The 20,306-nt window shown below is 33.4% G+C and overlaps 1 protein-coding gene across 10 annotated transcripts in view; it reads left to right on the top strand.

Annotated features, from left to right (window-relative positions):
* ZNF280D (zinc finger protein 280D) overlaps positions 1–20,306 on the top strand; it is a 124,618-nt gene that overhangs the window by 100,936 nt on the left and 3,376 nt on the right. For 7 of the 10 annotated variants that reach the window (XR_003912982.1, XM_029950810.1, XM_029950809.1 and 4 more), the window contains one exon: positions 17,989–18,044. Coding sequence is in view for 6 of the 10 variants with exons in the window: in XM_029950810.1 (XP_029806670.1) it covers positions 17,989–18,044 (56 nt within the window). In the remaining 4 variants the exon portion in view is untranslated. Of the gene's footprint in view, positions 1–9,747; positions 10,974–17,988; positions 18,050–20,306 lie in introns of those variants that run through there. The other 3 variants (XR_003912984.1, XR_003912983.1, XR_003912985.1) reach the window with 2 other exon arrangements.

The raw sequence follows: 20,306 nt of genomic DNA, 5'->3' as shown, positions 1-20,306 counted from the left end.
TATTTTTTGTTTAAAGAAAAACTTTACACTAAAAATTCAGCAAGCCATAAGCAGAGTTAAAGGAAGGCATATTGAATGGAAGGCCACATAGAAAAGTCTTGGTCCAGGTGTGTCTTTTAAGTATTTATGTGATGTGGATAGTTCTTTGACTAGATGGAAGTATTTATTTTAGGTACACCTGTGATACGATGGATAGCTTGAATTGATCTTCAAGATTTTGATCAGATGCATTGCAGTGGAGTCTCTTCATGCCCAGATAATGTTTTCTTGGCATCACTCTTTTTTATTCTATAGTTTTACATTTTCTCTTTGAGAGTTAGTTCCTTTCAAATACTAGATTATAGTTGGAATTCATATGATTTAGTGACTTCTAACATATTTGTATTCTATACACTCAACAATCTATTGCTATTGTTCCAAAACTATATGTATATTCTGAATCTTTCCCTCCAATTTGAGGGTTAGTGGAGTTTTGTTATAAAATAAGTAGGGAGTAAGAAAGAAGAGTCAGGTACAGATGTCTTTTTGTCTAAGTTTTTATTTAAATTCCAGTTAGTTAACATATAGTATAATATTAATTTCAGGTGTACAGTATACTGATTCATGACTTCACACAACAGCCAGCGATCATTACAAGCACACTCACTCCCTGATCCCCATTGCCTATTTTACCCATCGCCTCACCACCTCCTTTTTGGTAACCATCAGTTTGTTTCACATATTCTAAAATACATGAGTGAAATCATATGGTATTGTCTTTCTCTAACTTATTTGCCTGGCATAATATTCTCTAGTTCCATCCATGCCATTGCAAATGGCAAGAATTTCATTCTTTTTTATGACTGAGTAATATCATATCTTTTTTATCTATTCATCAATTGATGGACAGTTGGGCTGTTCCCATAATTTGGCTTTTATACATAATGTAGATAATTACCCCAGTCTCAAGGTTGGGGTACATATATCCTTTTGAATTAGTATTTTTTATTCTTTGGGTAAATACCTACTAGTGCAATTGCTAGATGGTAGAATAGTTCTATTTTTAACTTTTTGAGAAACCTCCAATCTATTTTCCACAATGTTTGCAACAGTTTGCATTTTATCAGTAGTACAAGAAGGCTCCCCTTTTTCCACATCTTCTCTAACACCTGTTGTTTCTTATGTTGTGATTTTAGCCATTCTGAAGGTGTGCAGTGATATCTCATTGTAGTTTTGTATTTTCCTGATGATCAGTGAGGTTGAGCATTTTTTCATGTGTTTGTTGGCCCTGTGTATGTCTTCTTTGGAAAAGTATTTATTCATGTCTTCTGCTCATTTTTTAATTGGGTGATTTGTTTTGGGGGTGTTAAGTTTTATAAGTTCTTTATAGGTTTGGGATACTAACTTTTTATTGGCTACTATGTCATTTGCACGTATCTTCTCCCATTATGTAGGTTGTCTTTTAGTTTGGTTGATTGTTTCCTTCACTGTGCAGGAGCTTTTGATTTTGATGAAGTCCCCATAGTTTATTTTCGCTTTTTATTTCCCTTGCCTCAAGAGATCAATCTAGAACGAAGTTGCTAAGGCTAATGTCAAGGAAGTTACCGCCTGTGTTCTTAAGAACTTTGATGGTTTCCTGTCTCACATTTAGGTCTTTCATCCATTTTAAATTTGTTTTTGTTTATGGTGTTTCTTAAGAAAGTGATCCAGTTTCATTCTTTTGTATGTTGCCGTCCAGTTTTTCCAGCACCATTTGTTGAAGAGACTTTTCCCCATTGCTTATTCTTTCCTGCTTTGTTGAAGAGCAATTAACCGTATAGTTGTGGCTCATTTCTGCGTTTCCTGTTCTCTTCCATTGATCTATGTATCTGTTTTTGTGCTAGTACCATACTCTTGGTCACTACAACTTTGTAATATAACTTGAATTCTGGAGTTGTGATACTTCCAGCTTTGCTTTTCTTTTTGAGGATTGCTTTGGCTACACAGGGTCTTTTGTGGTTCCATACAAATTTTAGGATTATTTGTTCTAGCCCTGTGAAAAATGCTGTTGGCATTTTGTTAGAGGTTGCACTAAATGTATAGATTGCTTTAGGTAATATAGACATTTTAACAGTATTTATTCTTCCAATCCATAAGCATGGAATGTCTTTCCATTTGTGTCATTTTTAGTTTCTTTAATCAGTGTTTTACAGTTTTCAGAGTACAGGTCTTTCACCTCTTGGGTTAGATTTATTCCTAGGTATGTTATTATTTTGGGTACAATTGTAAATGGGATTGATTCCTTAATTTCTCCTTGTACTGTTGCATTATAATGTATAGAAATGCGTCAGATTTCTGTATGGAGTGCCTGGGTGGTTCAGTGGGTTAAGTGTCTGACTCTTGATTTCAGCTCAGGTCATGATCTCACAGTTTGTGGGATCGAGCTCCCACTGTCAGCATGGAGCCTGCTTGGGATTCTGTCTCTCCATCTCTCTCTGCTCCTCCACTCACTCATGCTCTCTCAAAATATATAAATAAATAAACACTTAAAAAAAGAAATGCAACAGATTTTTGTACATTGATTTTATATTCTGGAATTTTAATGAATTTGTATATCATTTCTAGCAATTTTTCGGTATAGTCTTAGGGGGTGTTTTATATAGAGTCATCTGCAAATAGTGAAAGTTTGAATTCTTTCTTGCCAATCTGGATGCCTTTTATTTTTGTTGTTGTTGTCTGATTGCTGAGTGTAGGACTTCCAGTACTGTTAAATAGTAGCAGTGAGAGTGGACCTCCCTGTCTTATTCCTGACCATAGAGGAGAAGCTCACAGTTTTTCCCCCTTTCAGTATATTAGCTACTGAATATACTGTGTGCTTTTCATGTATGGCATTTATTATGTTGGTGTAGTATATCACGTTGATTGATTTGTAAATATTTAGCCACCCTTAGAACCCAAGAAAAAAATGCTACTTGATCTGGTGAATGTTTTTTTAAGTGTATTGTTGGATTCAGTTTTTTAGTATTTTATTGACAAGTTTTGCATCCATGTATATTGGGGATATTGGCCTTTAGCTCTTTGTTGGTAGAGTCTTTGTCTGGATTTGATATCAGGATAATGGATTCCTCATTCAATGGATTTGGAAGCTTTCCTTACTTTTCTATTTTTTTAGAATAGGTTGAGAACAATAGGTATTAACTGTTCTTTAAATGTTTGGTAGAATTATCTTGTGAAGCCATTGGGTCCTGACCATTAGTTGTTGGGAATTTTTTGATTACTAATTCAAATTCTTTGCTGGGGATTATTCTATTCAAGTTTTCTATTTCTTTCTGTTATAGTTTTAGTAATTTATATGTTTCTAGGACTTTATCTATTTCTTCCAGATTGTCTAATTTGTTGGCATATAGTTTTTCATAATATTCTCTTATAACTGTATTTCTGTGGTGTTTGTTGGTTGTTATTTTACCCCCTCTAATTTGTGATTTTATTTGTTTGGATTCTTTCTCTTTTCTTTTTGATATGTCTAGCTAGAGGCTTACAAAAAAAATTTTTTTTCAAAGAACCAGCTCCTGGTTTCATTGATGTATTCTCTTATTTTTTTTAGTTTCTTTATTATTTCTGCTCTAATCTTTATTATTTCCTTCTTTCTGTTGGCTTAAGGCTTCATTTGTTGTCCTTTTTCCAACTCCTTTATGTGTAAAATTAGGTTGTTTATTTGAGATTTTTCTTGCTTCTTAAGGTAGGTCTGTATTCCCATAAAGTTCCCTCTTAGCACTGCTTTTGTCGCATCCCAAAGGTTTTAGACCTTGGTGTTTCCGTGCTCACTTCTGTCATGTATTACTGGTTAGTAACCACTTGTTGTTTAGTAACACATTGTTTAACCTCCACGTATTTGTGGTCTTTACAAATTTTTTTCTTGTTGCTTTTAAGTTGTACAGCATTGTCAGAAAATATGCATGACATGCTCTCAATCTTTTTTTTAAATCTCAATCTTTTTATACTTGTTAAGGCCTGATTATTTTACTTAGTCTGTGATCTATTCTGCAGAATTTCCCACTTTTAGTTGAAAAGAATGTGTATTCTTCTGCTTTAGGATGAAATGTTGTGAATATGTTGTTAAGTCCATCTGATCCAGTACATCATTCAAAACCATTATTTTCTTACTGATTTTGTTTAGATGATCTGTCCATGGCTGTAAGTGGGGTGTTAATGTCTCCTACTATTATTGTATTATTATTAATTGGTTCTTTTATGTTTGTTATTAATTATTTTAAATATGTAGGTGCTTTCATGTTGGGTACATTAATATTTGCAATTGTTAGATCTTCTTGTTGGATTGTTCACTTTATTATGATGTAGTGCCTTTTCATCTCTTGTTACAGTCTTTGTTTTAAAGTCTAGTTCATCAAATATAAGTATTGCTGTTCCAGCCTCCTTTTGTGATAAGTGTTTCTCCATCCCCTGACTTTCTATGTGCAGGTGTCTTTAGATCTAAGATGAGTCTCTCATGGGCAGCATATGAATGGGTTTTGGGTGGTTTTTTTTTTTTTAACCATTCTGATACCATATGTCTTTTGATTGGAGCATGTAGTCCATTTACATTCAGAGCAATTATGATAGCTGTGTATTTAGCGCTGATTTATTGCTTGTTTTGTCCTTGTTTCTGGAGATTTTCTCTGTTCCTTTCTTATCTTCATCACTTTTGGTCTTTCCTTTTCACTCAGAATCCCCTTTTAGATTTCTTGCAGAGCTGTAGGGCTGCTAGTGGACATGAACTGTTCTAGTTTTTATTTGTCTAGGAAACTCTATTTTCTTCCATTCTGAATGATAGCCTTGCTGGATAGAGTATTCATGGCTGCAGATTTTTCCCATTTAGCACTTTGAGTATACCATGCCACTCCCTTCTGGCTTGCCAGGTTTCTGTTGAGAAATCTCCAGCTAGCCTATGGGTCTTCCCTTATAAGTTAAGGACTTCTTTTGTCTTGCTACTCTTAAGATATTTTTCTTTACCATCATATTTTGTGAATTTAGTTACAATGTGTGTTGGTTTTGCCTGCTTTTGTTGATTTTGATGGGACTTCTCTGTGCCTCCTTGATCCGGATATCTGTTTCTTCCCCCAGATTAGAGAAGTTTTCAGCTATCATTTCCTCAAACAAATTTCCTGCCCTCTTCACTCTCTCTTCTTCTGTTTTTTTTTTTAACATTTATTCATTTTTTTGAGAGAAAGAGAGAGAGAGAATGAGTGGGAGAGGGGCAGAGAGAGAGGGAGACACAGAGTCCAAAGCAGGTTTCAGGCTCTGAGCTGTCAGCACAGAGCCCGACGCAACGCGAGACTTGAACCCACTAGCAGTGAGATCATAACCTCAGCTGAAGTGAGACACTTTACCAACTGAGCCACGCAGGCGTCCCTCTCTCCTTCTTCTGGAACTCATATAATAAGAATGCTATTATGTTTATGTAGTCATTGAGTTCCCTAAGTCTATTCTTGTGTTCCATAATTCTTTCTCTTTTTTTTCAGCTTCATTCTTTTTCCATTATTTTGTCTTCTATATCACTAATTTGTTCCTCTGCTTCTTCTAGCCTGCTATTCCTTGCATCAAGCCTGTTTCCAATCTCATTAATTATATTTTTCATCTCTGATTTTTTAAACTTTTTTTATCTCTGTGATAATGTTCTCTCTCATGTCTTCTATTCTTTTCTCAAGTCTGGTGAGTGATCATTATGATTGTTGCTTTAAATTCTCCATGAGGCATGTTACTTATATGTCTCTTTCACTTAACTCTTTGGCTGTGGCCTTATCTTTTTCTTTCATTTGGGATAAGTTCCTCTCTCTTGACATTTTATTTGGTTCTCCTGATATATAATTTTCTGTTGTTTGTAATCATTGATTTTTTATATTTTTCATACAAGTGTTTATGTACACCTATTTGGTTGTTAAATATTATCATTTATATAAATTAATTGTTTGTTATAGTTAACTGATTGTATTAATTAAAAATAAATATATTTACAATGTATACCAAGAAAATTTTGAAATGAATATGGCACCTAAAAAGTCAATTGGTGCATAGTTCATATGACGAAAAACACATGCAAAATTTGATCAGAATTATAGGACACTGTAACAAGTTGGGTGGAAAAACACAGTATTCCAGTGACTGCAAATTAGAAAGTCTTAATGTTGACACTATTAGAATAGAATTACTATGAAATTCAAAGTTAAATAAATATTTTTCTTTGAAATATGAGAAAAAGATAAAGAAAATGAAATGTTAGAAGTCTCAGAAGCTAGATTTCATAAGCATCACCAAGAAAATAAAAAGATGCCTTTTGAAATAAATTTACTAATTCTTCATTGTGACCGTCTATTTCTAATAAAGTAAAAAAATAGGGATGCACCTATTCAAAATGCAGATTTTAGAGTATCTGTTTTATGTGATGGACAAAAATGTTCAAAAGTTGGATTTTTTCTTTTCTTTTTAATGTTTATTTATTTATTTTAAGAGGGAGAGAGAAAGAGAGCAAGAGCAAGAACATGAGTCAGAGAGGTGCAGAGAGAAAGGGAAGAGAGAAACCCAAGCAGGCTTTGTGCTATCAGCATAGAGCCCAATGTAGGGCTCAGTCTCACAAACCATGAGATTATGACCTGAGCCAAAATCAAGAGTCAGTTATCAGAGGTTTACAAGGATGTGCAATCCAGTATTTCTCTCCCAAAATAATTATGCCAAATTTGTGCCTTGCTCAGATCATGATCATAATTTAATATAAAAATGCTGTATCTGTAAATTCAAATATGATTATCTTTTTTAGTATTATAGAAAGGGTATATATTTTGGGAGTGGGCTAATTCAGCAAGCAGATGGAATATTTTTGTCTATTCTAAATACAAACTAAAATCACATCAATATATTTGGTAGGCATTAAGATTAAATGCAGTTGAGATACTTTGTATACAAATTAAAGATTTTTGTCAAGAATGAAAAGATATAATATCAAATGTCAAAATTATGTTGAACTCAAAAGCATCTTGGTACAAATATATTACAGATTTTTACACAACATATGTCTAAAAGATGATATTTTGAACAAAGTGTAAAGATGTAATAAAACTCTACAATCAGAAAAATTACCCTAAATAAAGCTGCATACTTAATAAAAGGTTTGTCCTTTGCTAATAACAAATGAAAGTAATTTCAAAAGTGTTCAGGGAATATAAAACTTACGCAAGAGAAATGAATAGTCACATGAATTTCAAAATTAGATAAAAAGAAATTAGAAATTCATGAATCAATGATTGAGAGTATTAATAATTATAGAGAAAGTACTTATCAAATAGATATCAAGATCATAAATGTGCTAATTTCATGTTTAAAATATACATATATGAAAAATTAAGGTATCTTCAGATAGTGAATTTTTAAGCCAGAAAAAAGTTATTTGCTATAAATTACATTGATTTACACAAAACAGCCACTGAATCTGTTCTCAAATATTCTGACAATTCGAATCCTATAGAAATTTCTTGTAGAATAGCTTATTACAATATCAATAAATTATAAAATTGGGAATTGTATTTGGGTCCTCTAATAGCAACATTTTATCAAAATAGTAGGACAATGCAAGCCATAGTGGCCTTCTGTAAAAGAAGTTTCAGTATACTGAAGTTAGTTTTAAATTATTTAAAATTGTCCTTGTTTAAGAGAAATTGGCAAACATAGCAATTTGCTATTTTAAAACAAAGTGGGAAAAGAACTGAATTTGAAAATATTGAAGTGTTTGCTTCCTTTAAAAAAAATTTTTTTTATGTCTTTTATTTATTTTTGAGAGACAGAGAGAGACAGTACTAGCAGGGGAGGGTCAGAGAGAGAGGGAGACACAGAATCTGAAGCAGGCTCCAGGCTCTGAGCTAGCTGTCAGCACAGAGTCATACACAGGGCTCGAACCCACGAACTGTGAGATCATGACCTGAGCCGAAGCCGGCCGCTCAACCAACTGAGCCACCCAGGCGCCCCTGTTTGCTTCGTTTAAAGCCAGTAAAGTGAAATAATAAGTCCTGGTTTGTGTAGAAGTGTATAAACTTAAATTACTTTTGTGAGTTTAGTATACCTACTTTTCAATTATTCAACCAATGTTTTGGGGAATAAAGAACATTCTAGGATTCTGGGAAGATGACAGAGTAGAAAACACCATGAATCTGTCTTCCCACCTAGACAGCAACTGCACTAGCAGAATCCATCTGATGTAACTACAGGCATACCTCAGAAGTTTGGTTCCAAACCACTACAATAAAGCAAATATTGCAATAAATCAGGTCAAATGAAGTTTTTGGTTTCCCAGTGCATATAAAAGTTATGTTTACACTATAGTTTATTAAGTATGCAATACCATTATGTCCAGAAGAACAGTATACATACCTTTATTAAAAATGCCCTATGGTCAAAAAATGCTGACCATCTCCAGAGCTTTCAGCAAGTAATAATATTTCTGCTAGTAAAGGGTGTTGTCTCAATTGTAATAGCTACTGACAGATCAATAGAACTTCTTTCCGAATTGTAGTCATTCCTCTCAAACCCTGCCACTGCTCTATCAATGAAGTTTATGTAATATTCTAAATCTTTTGTTGTCATTTTAACAGTCTTTACAGCATCTTCACCAGGAGTAGATTCCATCTCAAGAAACTACTTTTTTGTTCATCCATAATAAGCAACACCTCAACCTTTAGTTTTATCATGAGATTATGGCACTTCAGTCACGTCTTCAGGCTCCACTTCTAACACTATTTCTTTTGCTGTTTCCACTACACCTGCAGTTATTTCTTCCACTGACGTCTTAAACCCCTCAGTCATCCATAAGGGAAAATTGGGAATCATCTTCTTCCAAACACCTGTACATGTTGATGTTTTGAACTCTTCCCTTGAATCATGAATTGTCTTAATGTCTTGAATGATGAATCCTTTCCAAAAGGTTTTCAGTTGACTTTGCACAGATCCATCAGAGGAATCACTATCTATGGCAGCCATAACCTTATGAAATGTATTTCTTATATAATAAGACTTGAAATTTGAAATTACTCATTGGTCCATGGCTGTAGGATGAATGCTGTGTTGGCAAGAATGAAAAACATCATTAATCTTACTGTACATTTCCATTAGAGCTTTTGGGTGACTGGGTGTCTTGTCAATGAGCAGTAATATTTTGAAAGGAATCTTTTTATTTTTCCTGAGCAGTAGGTCTCAATAGTGGGCTCAAAACATTCAGTAAAGTGTGTAGTAAACAGATATACTATCATCCAGGCTTGGATTATACCATGGTTGCCATAAATCTTTAATTTGTAAAATAAAATGCCTATCTGTGACATGCAATAAGATGAATATGTCTGTATTTTGGAATTCTGGAGTCTGTTGAATGCCTACAACTTCCAAGGGAAGACCTGGATGGTAAATTGCAATTACTATTGGTCAATTTAAGCATTCAACACAGTAGCACCTTCCTACCCCTCACCTTCAGCCCCATGGCAAGCAGCTGTGCACATGTACCTAGAGTAGCCTGCACAAAGCTTATGAGACCAGAGTGGCCCAAAAGGATACTGCCCTCCAAATATTGAGGATCTGTGCTGTTATCACTGATTGATACTTCTTATCATGGCATTGCACAGAAGTGGGCAGGTTGTTGTTACACCTCTCCTCGTTGTTGAATGCCCCTCTCCTTATAGCTGATATGCCTTCCAGGGCATTTAAAGGTATAGTGCCCTTTCTTCCCCCTTAATTTTTTGCTTTTTCCCCTTTCAGGAGCCTGACATTAAAGATTAGGACATTCAAAAACAATCACATATATGGGTAAAATTAGAGTGATTGTACATGCCAAGAGAAGGGCTCAGAATAGATCTGAGAAGACTTTAAGTTTACATCTCATGTTGATCCCAGGAACAGAGACAGTCTTCAACAATCAAAAGAAACAAAAACAATAGCAAAAACAGCAGAGACTGGGAAGGGGGAGAATCTGATTTCCAAAGTTACTACATTATTAGTTTCAAGTGTCCAGCTTACAACAAAAAAATCACAAGGCATACATAGAAGCAGGCAAATATGGCCCATTCAGAGGGAAAAAAAATCAGTAGAAGCTGGTCCTGAAAAAAGACCTAATGACAGATACCCTAAACAAAAACTTTGGAACAACTATTTTAAAGATGCCCAAAGAACAAAAGGAATGTGGAAAAGGAATAACAGTATGTTAACAATATGTAAATGTTAGAGCAAAAACCTGACAACGCAGAAAGACATTCTGGGGCTGAGAAGTTCATTAACTGAAAATGAAAAGTTCACTAGAGGGATTCAAAAGCAGATCTGGATAGAAAGAAGAAAGAATCAGCAAACTTGGAAGACAGGACAATGCAAAGTAATGAGCTTGAGAAACAGAAAGGAAACAGATTGAGGACAAGTGAACAGAGCCTAAGGCAGTTGGGGCTTACTGTTATGCAGAGAAACATACATATCATGGGAGTCCCAGAGAACATTTGACAGAGACAAAGAGAGAGGCAGAGAATATTTGAAGAAATAATGATTGAAAACTTCCCAAATCTGATGAAACATATGAATGTAAACATCAAGAAGCACAATGAATTCTAAGATGAACTCAAAGAGACCTGCTCTGAGACACATTATAATAAAACTCTCAAAGGACAAAGGAATCTTGAAAGCAAGAGAGAAGCAAATCATCACATGTAGGGGGCCCTCAATAAGATTATCAAAAAATTTTTCATCAGAAACTTTGGAGGCCATAAGTCTGTGGACCAATATATTCGTAGTGCTAAAAGAAAAAAAAAACCTCAGTCAATAATTTTATATCTGTTAAAACTATTCTTCAAAAGTGAGATATTTTGACAGAAAACCTAAGAGAGTTTATGACAACTACATCTGTCCTGCAAGAAATGCTCAAGGGAAGTCCTGTAAGGTGAGATGAAAGGACACTTTGCCGTAACTCAAAGATGTGTAGAGAAATAAATATCTCAATAAAGGTAAGTACACGGGCAATTATAAAACTAGTAGTATTATAATAATACATTGTAACTCTTTTCTGTCTTCTATGTGAGTTAAGAAATTCATTAAAAGAAAAAGTATATGTTTATATAGTATTATAATACTATATAGTATTTTTATGTAATATAATACTAGTATAAGCTAGTATTAGGGTAACTTTGGTTTCTAACTCCAAATCTTGTTTTTTCCTTATTAGGAAACTAATGTATTTAAAATAATTTTTATAAAGATGTGATTTTGTGACAACAGCCAAAAAGCAGAGGGGAATGGAACTGTAAAAGAGGAGAGTTTGTCTATGTTATTAAAGTCAAGCTGGTATAAAATTCGAGGGTAACAACTTTGAATGTTAAATGTAATTCCCATGGTAACTACACACACAAAAATAACTATACACAAAGGAAGTGAGAAAGGAATTTAAACATTTCATTACAACTAAACACAAACACAGTCAGTAGTGGAGGAAATGAGTGCCAAAGCAGTTATAAGGCAAAAAGAAAGCAAATAACACAATAGCAGTTATACAGTCCTCCTTATCAGTAACTAATTTAAATGTAAATGTATTAAATTGCAGTCATAAGACAAATGTTGGCAGAATGGATAATAACACATGATTCAAGAGCATGCAGTCTTTGGGAGCCTCACTTGAGATCTAAAGACAATTTAAAATGAAAGGATATTCCATGCAAATAATAACAAAATAGAGCATGGGTATCTTTACTAATATCAGACAAAATAGACTAAAAGAAAATAGGTTACAAGAAATAAAGAAGGACATCATGTATTAATAAAAGGTTCAATACAGCAAGAAGATATAACAGTTATAAATATTTATGTGCCTAATGACAGATCACCAAAATATATGTAGCAAAATCTGACAGAATTGAAGGGAAGAATTGACCGTTTTACAGTAATAGTTGGAGTCTTCAGAACCCCACTTAAAATAATAGATAGAACAACAAGACATAAGTAAGGAATTAGAGAACTTAAGCCAACTAGATTTAGTAGACATTTAGAGCTACATTTAGGTCCACCCAAAAACAGCAGTTAGTCAAGAAAAAGAAACAAAAGGCAACCAAATTGGGAAAAAAAGGAAGCAAAATTATTCTCTTAATATAAAAACCCTGAAGAGTCCACCAAAAATAGAACAAAACAAAACAAAAAACTCCGTTAGAACTAATAAATGGGGGGCGCAAGGATGGTTCAGTCAGTTAAGGTCCCACTTTGGCTCAGTTCATGATCTTACGGTTCTTGAGTTCAAGCCCCGCATCAGGCTCTGTGCTGACAGGTGAGAGCCTGGAGCCTGCTTCGGATTCTGTGTCTCCCTCTCTGTGCCTCCCCGACTCATACTCTCTCTGTCTCTCAAAAATAAGTAAAATTTTAAAAATTAAAATTAATAAGTCAGTTAAACAAAGTAGTAGGATACACAGTCAGTACACAAAAATCAGTTGCATTTCTATACACTTGAAATAAAATCTGAAAAGGAAATTTCAAAAATCATTCCATTTACAATAGCATCAAAAAGAGTGAAATAGGAATTAACCAAGGGGATGAAAGACTTGTAAAATAAGACTAAAAAACCTTACTGAATGATATTTAAAAAACCTAAATAAATGGAAACACAACTCATGTTCAAAACTGGAAGACTTAATATTGTTAAAATGTCCATACCACCCAAAGCAATGTGCCAATTTATTGCAATCCCTACAAAAGTCCCAAAGACAGTTTAAATTTTTCAGAAATAGAAAATCCTATCCTAAAATTTATATGGTACCTTAAATAGCTGAAACAGTTTTGAAAAGGAAGAGCAAAACTGAAGTTAAGATTAACACTGATTTTAGAACTTACTGCAAAGCTACAGAAATCAAAACAGTGTGATATTGGCATAAAGACAGACACACAGAGAGTGGAATAAAATTAAAAGCCCAGAAATAAAGCCTCACATATGTAGTCTAATGATTTTTGACAATGTGGCCAAGATCAATGGGAAAAAGTCTTTTCAATAATTGGTGCTGGGAAAACTGGATATTCACATGGAAAGGAGTGAGGTTGGACCCTTAGCTAACACTATATACAAACATTAACTCAAACTGGATCAAGGACGTTAATGTAATATAGAAAACAATAACATTCTTGGAAGAAAACAGGATAGAAGCTTTATGACATTGGATTTGGTGATGATTTCTTGGTTATCACATTATATATCTGATCATTATAAAGACAGCATAGTGGTGGTTAGGGGCTGTGGGAAGAGGAGAATGTGGAGTTGTTTAATAGGTATAGAGTTAGTTTTACAAGATAAAAAAGGTATGGAGATGGGGGGTGTTGATGGATGCACAACAGTGTGAATGTAGTTAGTACCACTGAACTGTACACTTAAAAGTGGTTATGATGGTAAGTTTATTGTGTATTTTTTCACAACTTAAAAAAAAAAAAACAAGATGTGTATATAGGGATATGTGTTTTTCCTTTTACCTAAGGTTCCAGTATGGCTTTGCATAGCATTGATCTCAGCATAGTTATATCACAGTTTTTGAGACCATTACGTGTGCTGATCCAGGAAGTACTATGACTTCTTTTACTTTACTATATCTTACTTTACTTTTATGGAGTTAAAAAATGTGTATCTTTACTCATTTGTTTTTCTATACACTTAAGGCTGTTTTTTAAAAATGTTGTGATTTATTTGTCTAATATTTGGAAGTTTTTTTTTTTCAAATGTTCACACACCTCAAAAGAAATTGTTGAGAGAGTCTGTATATCTCTTCAGATTCCCTTCATTGTAAACTAGTTGCTCTCTAAGTCTGGTGCATAGTTTGTTGTATTAGGATTTTCCTTTGCCACTTTCTTATGTTGGATGTCTTATTTCCTGAACTATGAGTGCCTTTGTTGTTGTTGTTTACTTCTTACTTTGATGAAACATGCTCTCTAACAACTTCCTCAGAAGGGATGCATCTTTTTTTACTCCTTGCATATTTAAAACTTTATTTACCTAAATGATGGTTTGGCCAAAGTACATAGAAATCATTGTTCCCATGCAGTTTTGAAAGTAATGTTTTTGTACATCTGATGCCATTCTTGTTCCAGTTTCATTGTGTTTGGGTTATTTTATTCTTTCTGGAAACTTTAATGATTATCTTTAGTGTTCTGAAATTTTATGATAATATGTTCACCAGTCATCCATTTTCCATTCATTATGGTAGGCACTTGATAAGCCTTTGTAACTTGGATGTTTATGTTTGGGGAAGTTTCCTTATATTATTTCTTCGGTAAATTTTCACTTTTCTTTTTTCATTCTCCTCTCTCTCTCTCTCTCTCTCTCTCTCTCTCTCTCTCTCTCTCTCTCTCTCTGACTTTCTCTCTCAACTCCTGTTGATAAGACACTGATTTCCTACTTCCTCTGATTGTATGGTATTTTCTTTCTTGCCTTCCATCTTTTTTTTCTAATTTTCTTTTAATTTTTTTTAATGTTTATTTATTTTGACAGAGTGCCAGTAGGGGAGGGGCAGAGAGAGAGGGAGACCTAGAATTTGAAACATTGCCTTCCATCTTTTTGTCTTTTTCACTTAATGTTTTCAAAAGGATTTTCTGTACTTAATAACTTATTTTAGTTGTCATATATTTATTTTTGAAGTGCTCTTTAATATTTTTATTATTCAGTTCTCTTCATAATTTTTGTTCTTGTATACTTCTTTGGGGATACAAAATAGATAGATAGATAGATAGATAGATAGATAGATAGATAGATAGATAAAGTATATCAAATATATATCTTTTTTCTTTTGTTTCCAGCAATGGCTCTGATGTCTCCTAGCTGCCTTCTTTATTTGTTTTCTATTTGTTTCAGTATTTCTGACATTAAAGAATGTCTTTAATTGTGTGGTAATCCTTGGCTGCCAATACACATAAAGAGTAAACCACTACAAGGTTCACTGAAAACTTGATTGTGAATGGGGACAGGGCTGCCTCACATTCTCATACAGGTGTGCACTGAGGAGCTCCAGGGGACTCTGTACATATATCCCTAGTACTCTCAAAAAGTATGTTAGAAATTAAAACTAGGAGTTCTAGAATATGTTATAACTTAAAAATAAAACTAATAAACTTTATGTTCACATAAATAACACTTCTGAAAAATAACTATTTTCTGAAATACAAGATATTTAGTTAGAAGACTGGTATTTTATACTTTTACATTAACTTTTTAATGTCTGGTTAAGTAGAAGAAAACTCGATTTTCATGTTTCTGCATTCAGACTTTTGTGATATGTTATTGTGTGGTTGAAATATATGCGGAATATCCGGCCTTAGCTAGTACTTCAATAATCTTTTCATATAATTGTGATTATTTTTGATACTCATCAAAAGTAGACAAATGGAAGTTTTCTTAAAGGTTTTTTCCAGTTCAGAATTTGATTCCATATTACTGTACTTATATACTTTGCTACATTAAGATCTATTGCTCTGTTTTACACTTTTTAAAAAATATTTATTTTTGAGAGATAGACAGAGACAGAGCACAAGCACAGGGAGGGGGCAAAGAGAGAGGAAGACACAGAATCAGAAGCAGGCTCCAGGCTGTCAGCACAGAGCCTGACGCAAGACTCGAACCCACGAGGTCATGACCTGAGCTGAAGTCAGATGCTTTACCGACTGAGCCACCCAGGTGCCCCCTGTCTTCCACTTTGATTGAATCTTTCATTCATAAATGATTTTATAGCATCATAGATTGGTCATTTGGAAAATAATTGGTACACTGAGTTACATAGATCTTGCAAGTGTTGATATGTTTTATGTATAATTGCAAGTATGCACATTCATTATTAGCATTAATTTAATCAATGGTGACTGCAAGTTTTCCTAAAATTTAAGTTTTGTTTTAATTTTAAGGCAATAAACACTGTCAGTTGTTTTCTTTGATATGACAGGCTTACTTTGTCAATTTTCAATAAAGTATCTCCTAAATAACCACCTCTAAATATTCATAGTTTGGCAGTTATCCTTTAAAATAGAAATTATATTCTATTAAAAAGTATACCTAAGTTCAACTTGAAACTCAGTCTCAGACCCAAGTGTTTTCAGTATACAATAGCAGTGCTTTATGCATACTTCTGTTATATCACACAGAATATTCAAAAGATCTGAACTCAGAGATTGATATTTAATAAAGTGAGTGTTACTGCTGGTGTTTGCCAGTGACGAATTCAGTGACTGCTAGTGCAGTTTTGGTTTGATGCCACTGCCTTGATTCTTGTTAAGATGCCAGCATGTTTACTCAACTATTGCTTTTATACCAAGAGTTTTAACTTCATCTGCCTCCTGAAAGTGTCTTGGGGGCCCAAGGTGTCTCTGGAACACACTTGGAGAACTGTTGACATGTATTATAATATGAAGGTTAGTTAATTCTTCTGGATTAGTGCTCTATACAATCTGTACAGTCTGTATGGGAACTGTTCAGACTTCCCATAGGAAAATCAGATGCTGAGCTAATTCTTTGGTGAGGAAGGTGCTTTCAAAGTCATTATAGGAAACCTTGTCTGTCTTGAGTCTAATAATTTTTTTCGAAGAAGAATCTTCTAGATTCCAGATGTGGGTGGTAGAGTGAAGAGTGATCCCTCCAGCTGCTAGCATTCTGGGAGCCAGACAGGGAGAAGAACTGTGGGGACCTTTATTCAGTTTATGGACTTTGACTAAATTTTTCTCTTTTCTCCCAGTACCTCATGGCTGCCTTTTGCCATTCCTGGTGTTCACAAGTCTAGATTGTCTTTAGTTCATAAAGTTAACCTTTAGCTTCTCTTGTAGAGGAAAGGGTAGGTATCTTGTGTGAATTGGGGAAAGAGCATTTAGATTTCTCAGCAGTCCTTGTACTTCATTTTAATTTTTTTATGTACTAGATATTATACTGAATTACTCCAAATACCAGATTGCTTAAGTTCTCTGGGCAAATTGAGTCTCTTCTCCTTGCACTCCCTTACTCACATATTTAGTTGTAACTTCCTCCATGCTGCAAAATCAACTTGTACTTTTCTAATTAATTCCATCTAAAAATTTGTTGAAATCTCCTAGACAATTAGTATGCTCTGGTGTTTCCTTGGTCTTTGTGAATGAAAATGTTATATATCTTTGCATCATTTTAGCAGGGTGTTAGGAAAGTAAAAACAATAAATGTTTGTGATTAATACACCATTATCACTTTCAATAGTCAGTCACTATAGTAGTTAAGAAATAGACCTAGATTTGAATCTTCACCATTTATTGCAGTTACTGCCTAGTGTTCTCTACTTAACCTATGTAGTCGTATTTCTTATTATAAAAATGGAGTTGATAATGTCCAATATGAGGATTAAATTAGATAATGAATGCAAAGCTCTTAACATACTACCTCATGCATCATATATGCTCAGTAGTCAGTAATTTTATGAACTGTTAGTCTGGCTTACTGAAATTTACCGTATTCTTTTTTCCCTGTAAAACATTGAAAGTAGCCAAATATTTAATATATCATCTCCTATTACCTGCTTTGACAATGGAAGGGTTAACTCCACTCCAAATATGAAATTATAATTTCAGGAATGTTTTATATAAATGTTCATATTTAGTATGTTTGTATAAAATACTACGGATGCAACTTGTTCTTCAAATTCAAGTTGTGTTTTACAAGTTTTCTATTCAAGTGATTATAATTACAGCCCACATTTTAAACAGTCTAAGAAAAACAGATATTGTTATAACTGGGTAATTGCTTCATGACCTTGATTCAGAAACTTGTGGTATGCTGAAATTCTGATAGGTTTTTTTTAAATAATTTTTTAAATTATGCTTTTAATTTTGAGAACTATTCTAGTACATACTTTAGATTAAGAAATTGTTTTTCTATTTCTTTGGTATATTAGGTTGAACACTTAAGTTTCTTTAATCCAGAAAGTTTGGTATCATTAAAGTAGTTTAATTTAAGCCTAACTATGAATATAAAAGAAACATTCTTAATCATTTCAGGAAATTACAAGAACTAATATGGCTGAAGGAGAAACAGAAACCTCAAATTCTGAAAGGTAAATATAAGGAAAAACTGACTCTTAAAAGTCAAGTATATAAAACCTTGTTACTTGAGCTGCATTACTTTAGTTAATTGATATTTTATTAGTTATTTTGTTTAGATTTTTTTTAAGTTTATGTATTTTGAGAGAGGGAGAGCTCACAAATGGGGGAGGGGCAGAGAAAGGGAGAGAGAGAGAGAATCCCAAGCACAGTCCGCACTGTCAGCACGGAGCCTGATGCAGGGCTCAAACTCACTAAACTGTGAGATTGTGACCTAAGCTGAAACCAAAAACTGGACATTTAATTGACTCAGCTACCCAGGTGCCCCATTATATTAGTTTTAATTAAAATAAAAATTTGAAATTTTAATACGATAAAATATACAGTCGATCCTAGTTTTAAAATCATTTTTTAGTTTTTGACATCTTTTAAACATCTTTTAAACATCTTTTGAATACCTTATAGTTGTTAAATTTTTAAAAAGTACTTATTAGTAAATAAAATGTTAACAGATTTCAATTGCCCCTATCAAATGAAAACAATTACAAGATACTACAAATTATAAAACAAGTTATAAAAATTGGGGACAATTTTTGCAAACAGATCATCTTAAAATCTTTTCTTCCTAAAGTATTTTCAAAAGCTATGAAGGTACTTCTGTGGTGGGAACTTAACATAAAAGTTTCAGACTTCAGGAATTGGCCTTAAAAAATGTAATGCTCTGATCAACACTAAAGAGCCCAAGACATTTTAGAAGCTTTCTTAACAAAAGAGAACCTAACATTCAAATTAGAACTTAATTCCAGATAAAGATAATTTTATTTTGTCTTTTAAATTAAGTAATTTTCCTATGTCTATATGCTGTGTATTTTATATACAGCTATATAGCATAAGGTATGGGGTGCTGGTTAACTGAATAAGAGTGATTAATCTATTGCCCCTGAAAAGGAAATTATGGAATAAGGCCTTAAAAAGGTGTTTCTTAGACTTTATTAGAAAAATTAGCCCTTTCTTCACCTTGAATTTGGGGACAGGGGCAATGGTTAACAAAAAATTCAATGAAGGAGTTAGAAAAAGCAGACCAGTCACCTCTCTATAATTTCATGTTTTCTGTAAATTGTAATTAGTCCAATAAGATCTGAACAAAAATAATAATTATGTAAATTGAAATGAGGAAAATAAACTAATTGTTTGCAGATGGTATAATTGACCTATAAGATCCAAGAAAATGAGCTAAGAATGAAATTAATGAGAGTATAAATTAAAGTAGCTTGTTAGAAAAATCTGAATCTTTCAATATACCAATAACATGGTTATAAAATATAATGGACAAAATAGCTAATTCACAAGAACAAAAAAAATGAGAAATGTACAGGATCTAAATGAAGAAAAATGTAAACTTACTGTGATAGCAAATAACTAATAACTACTGCATGATAGGCCATTTTCCAAATTAATATATAGTTTTAATAATGATTATTTAGTTAGAAATCCTAATGGGATTTGGTTTGGAAACCAATGATGTTTAAAGGAAGATTCATATTTTCTATTTACCACCATAATTGTTTAAATCATTGCTCTCTTGTTAGATATTAGGTTGTTTCTGTATTCACCATTTAAACATTGTTTTTATGAGCATCTTTGTATAAATATCTTTTATGTTTTTAAACTATTAGACTTAGGAAGAAAAGTAGTAGAATGTAGATGATTTGCTCTATTAAATAATAAAGGACACTTGTTGGGATGAGCACTGGTGTTATACAGTTTTTGGGAATCACTGAAATCTATTCCTGAAGTCATCTAATATATTATGGTTCACTACATAATTGGTGTTAACATGCCAGGGTAAGTGTGAACACACATACCCATACACACATAAACATTTATGTATATAAACAAGCATATTTATGTATGTAGGCATGTTGTATATATTTACATATATTTTTTCAGACATGTGTGTGTTCTTTGTAATTCAGCTGTTAAAAATTATGGAAATATTTACAAATACTTATTTGATTTTGTATAGGGAAAGATATTCTAATTAAGAGGATATAGAAGTTATTTAAAAAACAGTTTTTTTCCGGTGTTCCTGGGTGGCTCAGTCAGTTCTGCTCAACTTCTGTTTGGGTCATGATCCTCACGGCTTATGGGCTCAATCCCCATGAGGGAGTCTGTGCTGACAGCTCAGAGCCTAGAGCTACTTCAGGTTCTGTGTCTCTCTCTTTCTCTGCCCCTCCCCTGCTCATGCTCTCTCTCTGTCTCTCTCAAAAATAAAC

The sequence above is a fragment of the Suricata suricatta genome, chromosome 9, assembly GCF_006229205.1.
Source record: "Suricata suricatta isolate VVHF042 chromosome 9, meerkat_22Aug2017_6uvM2_HiC, whole genome shotgun sequence".
Lineage (NCBI taxonomy): Eukaryota > Metazoa > Chordata > Mammalia > Carnivora > Herpestidae > Suricata > Suricata suricatta.
This window is presented reverse-complemented; position numbering and strand designations above follow the sequence as displayed.